The sequence below is a fragment of the Gopherus evgoodei genome, chromosome 3 (assembly GCF_007399415.2).
Source record: "Gopherus evgoodei ecotype Sinaloan lineage chromosome 3, rGopEvg1_v1.p, whole genome shotgun sequence".
Lineage (NCBI taxonomy): Eukaryota > Metazoa > Chordata > Testudines > Testudinidae > Gopherus > Gopherus evgoodei.
The window spans coordinates 136,946,532-136,952,531 of NC_044324.1; the positions used below are offsets into that span (position 1 = coordinate 136,946,532).

The 6,000-nt window shown below is 41.2% G+C and overlaps 1 protein-coding gene across 3 annotated transcripts in view; it reads right to left on the reverse strand.

Annotated features, from left to right (window-relative positions):
- SFT2D1 (SFT2 domain containing 1) overlaps positions 1 to 5,684 on the reverse strand; it is a 43,915-nt gene extending 38,231 nt beyond the window's left edge. For 2 of the 3 annotated variants that reach the window (XM_030556731.1, XM_030556730.1), the window contains exon 1: positions 5,435 to 5,684. In XM_030556731.1, coding sequence (XP_030412591.1) covers positions 5,435 to 5,497 — 63 coding nt within the window. In that variant the 5' untranslated portion in view covers positions 5,498 to 5,684. The remainder of the gene's footprint in view (positions 1 to 5,434) is intronic. The other variant, XM_030556728.1, reaches the window with a different exon arrangement.
- Positions 5,685 to 6,000: the final 316 nt, after the last annotated feature.

Sequence of the window (6,000 nt, forward strand, 5' to 3'; positions counted from 1 at the left end):
TTAGGGCAGAGATTTTTAGGAACAGGAGGGACTGTTTAAAAAAGGACTAGGAAATGATTCTCAATGTTTCAATCTTCAAAATATGAGTTTATATTTGAGAAAAATCATCCAGTTCTAAATGGATAGTTACAATTTAAGAGTTTATATGAAAATAGGTATTGTTTGGGGATTCGTTTAATTGTGAAGAACCAATAAATGTTGCATACTCCTCTACTGGGTCAGCAGAAGCAACTGAACTATTCCTAGAGCTCTGCTAACATCCTTGTTAATATCAACAACCAAAACAAGATATGTTATTACAGAAGTCACTATGTAAATTAAAACAAAAATAACCATGCTAGGTAATTAATGCACTAATTAAAAACATTAGGACAAGTTCAGGCTATTGTAAATGTAATGAAAATTTTTAAGTTATTTTTTAAAGGGTGTGTCCTCTCAGTGCCCTGAATAACATCTACCTATTTTTCAACACACTTCTCAAAAGGGCTAAGTACATTTAAGTCTGAATTAGATGTATTTCAAACAGGCTCCAAAATTAACGATGAGCAGAGGTTAGTAAAACAGAGTAAAGGAACTACAGGAGATATCTGAATGGGTATATACATTTTCTGGTGATTCTGAGAAGAGCATTTGAAGGAAGATACTGATAGTTAGCTACAATAACTAAATATTTTCTGAAGAGCAAAGATAACAGTATGTACACAAAAGTCCCGATTCCTACAAGATATTGAGCAACCTTAGCTCTCTGAAAGTGCTCAGCACTCTGCAAGATCTAACTTTAAAAGGATTTTTCATAAGATTTGGTAGAAACGTGTCATTATTTCACTATTTCCATTCACTAAATTATGTTTTCGGCGAAGCTGATAGTTTGCAGATATGTCTGGGAAGCTTTAGCCCAAAGTACGTTTCAGAACAAAGGTGGCTGATTTAATTTTGGAAACCTGAAGAAAGGCATTCCAGCTGCTTTAGAAAACACAGTAAATACTCTGTCAGAAAGGGGGCCAGAATCCAGTAGACCCCAAACTTCTCTACCTTAAAGAGAGAATGCAACTTTAATATCAAATTTACACATTAGAAACTCATGAAATTCAAAGTGCAAGGTCTCTGCTGCAATACTAACTCAGCCATGTAGTGCACACAGAGCATTTATTCCTTTCTCACTGTTAAAATGGACCTTTTACATCACTGTTACTGCTGTAAGGCTTATAAAGAAGCATGCTAATCTTTCTTCAGTAAGTTTTTTCACCTGTGCTTTTAACACCATATTAGAGTAGGATTGAAAAGTTTTTAGAAGTCTTGTTTACTTCTCCACTATTAAAAAGAATATTAAAATGCAGAATAAAGGGAGCCAAATACTACATTCAATAAGGAAAAGGAAAAGGGTACTGGAAACTCATGGAGTTTTTGTTCCTGGGAGTTAATGTTCACTTGATCATAAAACTGGGTAAACCATAAACTATTGCTTAAAGATCATATGAACAAACTTTTAAATGCACTCGAGTTTTTTTTTAAAAGCCTCCCTGTATAATATTCAGTTTCCTCTCTCAGTAAAGACAAATATAAATAACTATTTCAACTTATTCTTTCTCCGCCCTACCCTTCCCCCATACTACTTTGTGTTAGTGTCAAAATGAAAGTAAAACAAGTATTCTGAATGGTGTGCTGACATAGTGCTATCCTAAATACACCAGTAAGTAGCAATATATTTTTCTACACGTTTTTCATTTTATTTTGAAAAATCAAGCAGTTAGTACTAAATAAATGCAACCCTGGTACCTCCAAAATATTGCAGCAGGACAGTGTAATTTAGTGTTTTGAGTGTTTAGAAAGTCTGGGTTGATCTTTTGTTTGATAAAGAGAATTCTCTCAATTTCTTCATCAGATTTATTATTCAACTGAAAATAGCCCTACTTGCCAAATTGAGAGTTAATAGGACAGATGAGACATACATAAAATTAACAAGCCATACATCTATTGCATAACTACCAGCTATCCTTAAGAGAAACCAGTTGTTTTCAACTAAATATTTGTCAGTCATATGCTACCTCAAAAAGATTACCTAGTATAACATATTTCAATTACATTAATGCAGGTCTCTTATTTTTCTCCCATATCCCTATATTTCAAACAGTATTAGGCATGCTACCATTTAATGCCTTTTTGTAGCGGGATATAAAACAAGGAAACTTTTTAAGAACAGTCAGTGTCAGTTGTTGTGATGTTTAACACTTTGGTAAATGGAACCCAAAGATCTAAATGCTTTGGTGTTTTTGCTTTACTGATTCGATTTTTATTTCCACATTGACCTCTAACGTTTGAGAAGGCATAGCCTAGAACATGAGAATAGATTTGAATCAACTACACAGACTGTGTATAGCCTAGAAAACACACTTAATCTTATTGTTTTTAAAGGAAGTCTTTCTGAATATGCCTGTCAGGCTAAGGCCCTTTCTACACTATGAAGGGATGCAACAACTTATGGTTTGTTAACATCTTGTGAATCCATACTACAATTTTAAAAGCTATCTAATAATACCTGATACAGGAATCACCAAAGGTATGTCTGAACAGAATAAGCTTCAGCTGGTTTAAATATAGCATGCACAAAGTATACAAGTTTTGTTGCAGATCCCGAATCTTGGGCCAACCATAACCACAACATGATAGTATAATGCTAAGATGAGAATAGCTTTGCAAATGCATGCTTTCTGAAGCAAAAAGTGAACGGTATCTACACTAGCAATACTTCTCTTGTGGGCCTGTTTAAAAGAATCCAAGTTCTCAAAGGAGGCCACACTAGTGCATCTTCACTGATGGTGGTAACAAATCACCACTGTTTACACCACCTCACCTAACCTGCTCAAACAGGCCTAGAAGAACAGAGTGATAAAAGTGTCTGCAACCTATCTATGCTAATGCTCCCACCAAACCAGTGTAACAACATAAATTAAGAAAAAGGCCACTGCAAACAAGACCAAAGGTTTGGTATGACAACACATTCAAATGCACATACACTACAGGGTGCAATACTCCAAGTACAAGCACTATATAACCATCCATGGCCAAAACATCAATGCTCCTGTCTTGATATAGTTGCCAGGAATGCAATCTCAAAATGTAGACATAAACAGTATCTTTTCAGATAGGACTATTCCAATATATACTGGCTGATGGCTGTACCAGCCAGATGCAAGTGTGGGGGAGGGGTGGCCCTAGGGGATTGAAGGCTAGTCTACACCAGCAGCGTTTTACCATGGCTCGTGTAGTCATGGCACAGCACTGGGAGAGCATGCTCTAAAAAAAACTCGCACCTCCACAAGGGGTGTAGCTCTCAGCACTAGCGCACTGTCTATACTGACGTTTTACAACACTGAAACTTGCTGCGGTCAGGGGATGTTTTTTCACACCCGAGCGAGAAATTTGCAGTGCTGTAAAGTGCCAGTGTAGACAAGCCCTCACCTACTTCTACCATGTTAACAAGAAAACTACATTTAAATCTCCCATTAAAAAAATGTAATTTATCTCATGAAACTGGGCAAGTAGAATTTTGCAAGGCTAGTTTAAAGCTTTATTACAAATGTAAGAAAGTGATATTATAAACTACACTAATAAAATACAGTCAAGTCACTCATACTGTAGTTTAGTGTCAGATATTTAGGAGTGATGCATTTCTAGCTCCCGGATTGACTCTGTGGAGAGATATGTCAACAATTATGACATAATTAATTAAATGCTCAGACACTCATCTTATGATCACCCCCTATAATGAATGCTACATTGTCCCATAGGGTAGAATTACATGAGTATCTATACAATATTTCCAAGCCACATAAAAGTCGCCACAGGATGTCAGATGAAGTCTCTTGTACTTACAGTCTCAGATGTATATGCTCCCCCCTCCAAGGAATTTAAGGTGTTTTCTTTCTTTTCCCTTTTTTTTTTTTTAAAAGAGCAAACAAAACCACCATTTCAGACCAATGGTTCATGCAGTCCACTATCCCACTTCAGACAGTGGCAAATACCAATTGCTTCCCAGGAAGACAACCCTATAGTGGACAATTTACAGAAGAACCTCTTCCTAGGGGAAATTCCTGAAAAGTCCCCAGTAATTTGTGCTTGGTTTAAACATGGAATCATAAAGGACAGAAATATTTTTTAAATCCTATGTGAGAAATTTAAGAGCAATCTAACAAAGATAGGTGAATGGGCAAGAGAATAAAACATGAAATTCAGTGCTGTCTAACGCAACGTAATGCACATTGAAAGGAATAATCTCAACTACTCATACACGTTGCTGAGTTCTAAATTAGCTGAATACTAGATTAACAGGAAAGAAACCAGGGTATCATTGTGACCAGTACCATGAAAACCTCTGCTCAGTATGCTAGGACAGTCAACAAAATTAACAGCACACAAGATACTGAAGTTAGAATGACAAAAATATAAATTTGTGGTATGCCTTCAACTCAAATAATGTGATGCAGCTCAGATAACACACCCAGTAGAGAAATAGAAAAAACAAAAGGGATTCAGATTGATGATGAAAATAATTGAAGGGGAAATTGTTGTACAAAGAATTAAAAGAATGAGACTAGTTTACAAAGAAAATGAGTAAGAGGAAAAATAAGAGACATGCATAAAATAACATTACAGAGAATATAAATTGGGTGCTCCTCTTTACCCTCATTTGGTTGTACAATGAAGGAAACACACACACAGAGCCTGAAAGACAGCCAATTTAAATGAATAAACACATCTTGATTTACACAACATATCGTTAGAGTTTCACAGCTTTGCAGAGGTCAAACAAGAATTAGACATTTATATGTGTAGCTAGAAAATCCACACTTTTTTTCAGTAGGATTAAAAACCCCAAGGACTTGGCCACACAAGCAAATCGCCTGGAACAGCTATTGTGGGGCATGCACTAATTACTCCAGAATAAAGTGATTTTTACTCCAGAGAAGCGTACACCCAGTGGCCTATTCCGGAAGAGCTAGCCCGGTCTGTTTCCCCTTCCGGACAAGCCCTAGGGGACTCTAAACCTTCACGCTTCAGGATACAAACTAATAAAACTGAGTGACCGACCCACTTTCCCAATGGGATTTCCTGCTCGGGTTCTGAACCATGGGGTCCTGGCCAGGGTGGGCCCTGTCTGCTGGGCAGGGCAGCTCCGGTGTCACGGAGGGGTGACCCACTAGCCAGCCCGCCCGGCTTCCAGGCGCTGTCCTGTGGCGGGGAGTTCCACAGGCCGCTCACCAGAGACGGCGCCGGGAGGCGGCTGATCCCTAACTACCAACCCCATCGGAACAAGCGACACAGACACCAACAGGTGTCACTGCTACAGCGGAGAACCCGATTATCGCCCCGGGACACGAGTCCCTTCCCGGCCCGGGGCAGCGCTCAGGCACCCGGCGGGACCCCTGGGAGGTACCTGCGCGGTCAGCCCCTGCTCCTCGTCCTCGTGCCCGCTCAGCACCCGGCGCAGCTTCTCCATCTCGCCACCGCCTCAGGCCTCTCGTCCCGCCCGCCCCGCGCTGTCCCCTCCCCCCTCAAGCGCCCCACACCACCCCCGCCCCCCGCTAAAACCCCAGCGGAAGTCACGAGACCACAAACGGAAAGAGAGGTGCCGCTGCCCGGACTTTAACCCAACCCTTAGAGTCCGGCCGGGAGCCGAGCCGAGCCGAGCCGAGCCCCGCCCCCTCCGGGGGGAAGGTCCCGCCCCTCCCCCTGGTTCCTCCCTTTATCTCCACCCTCTTCCCTAACTCCGCCCCACCCTGAGACTAGCCCCGCCCTCTCCCCCCGCTTCTCTCCTCGCCACGCCCCCTTCGCATACGCAACTCCGGCTCCCGCCTCCTCAGCCTTCCTAGTGCCCACGCCCCCTGCTGGCCTTGGCTCCACCCATTTTCTCATTCCTGTCAGCACAGCAGTCGCCAAGCTTGTTGTCCCCTGCCGCTCTGGTGCTCCCACGGCCGGCCGGTGTAACGACAGAAACAGATT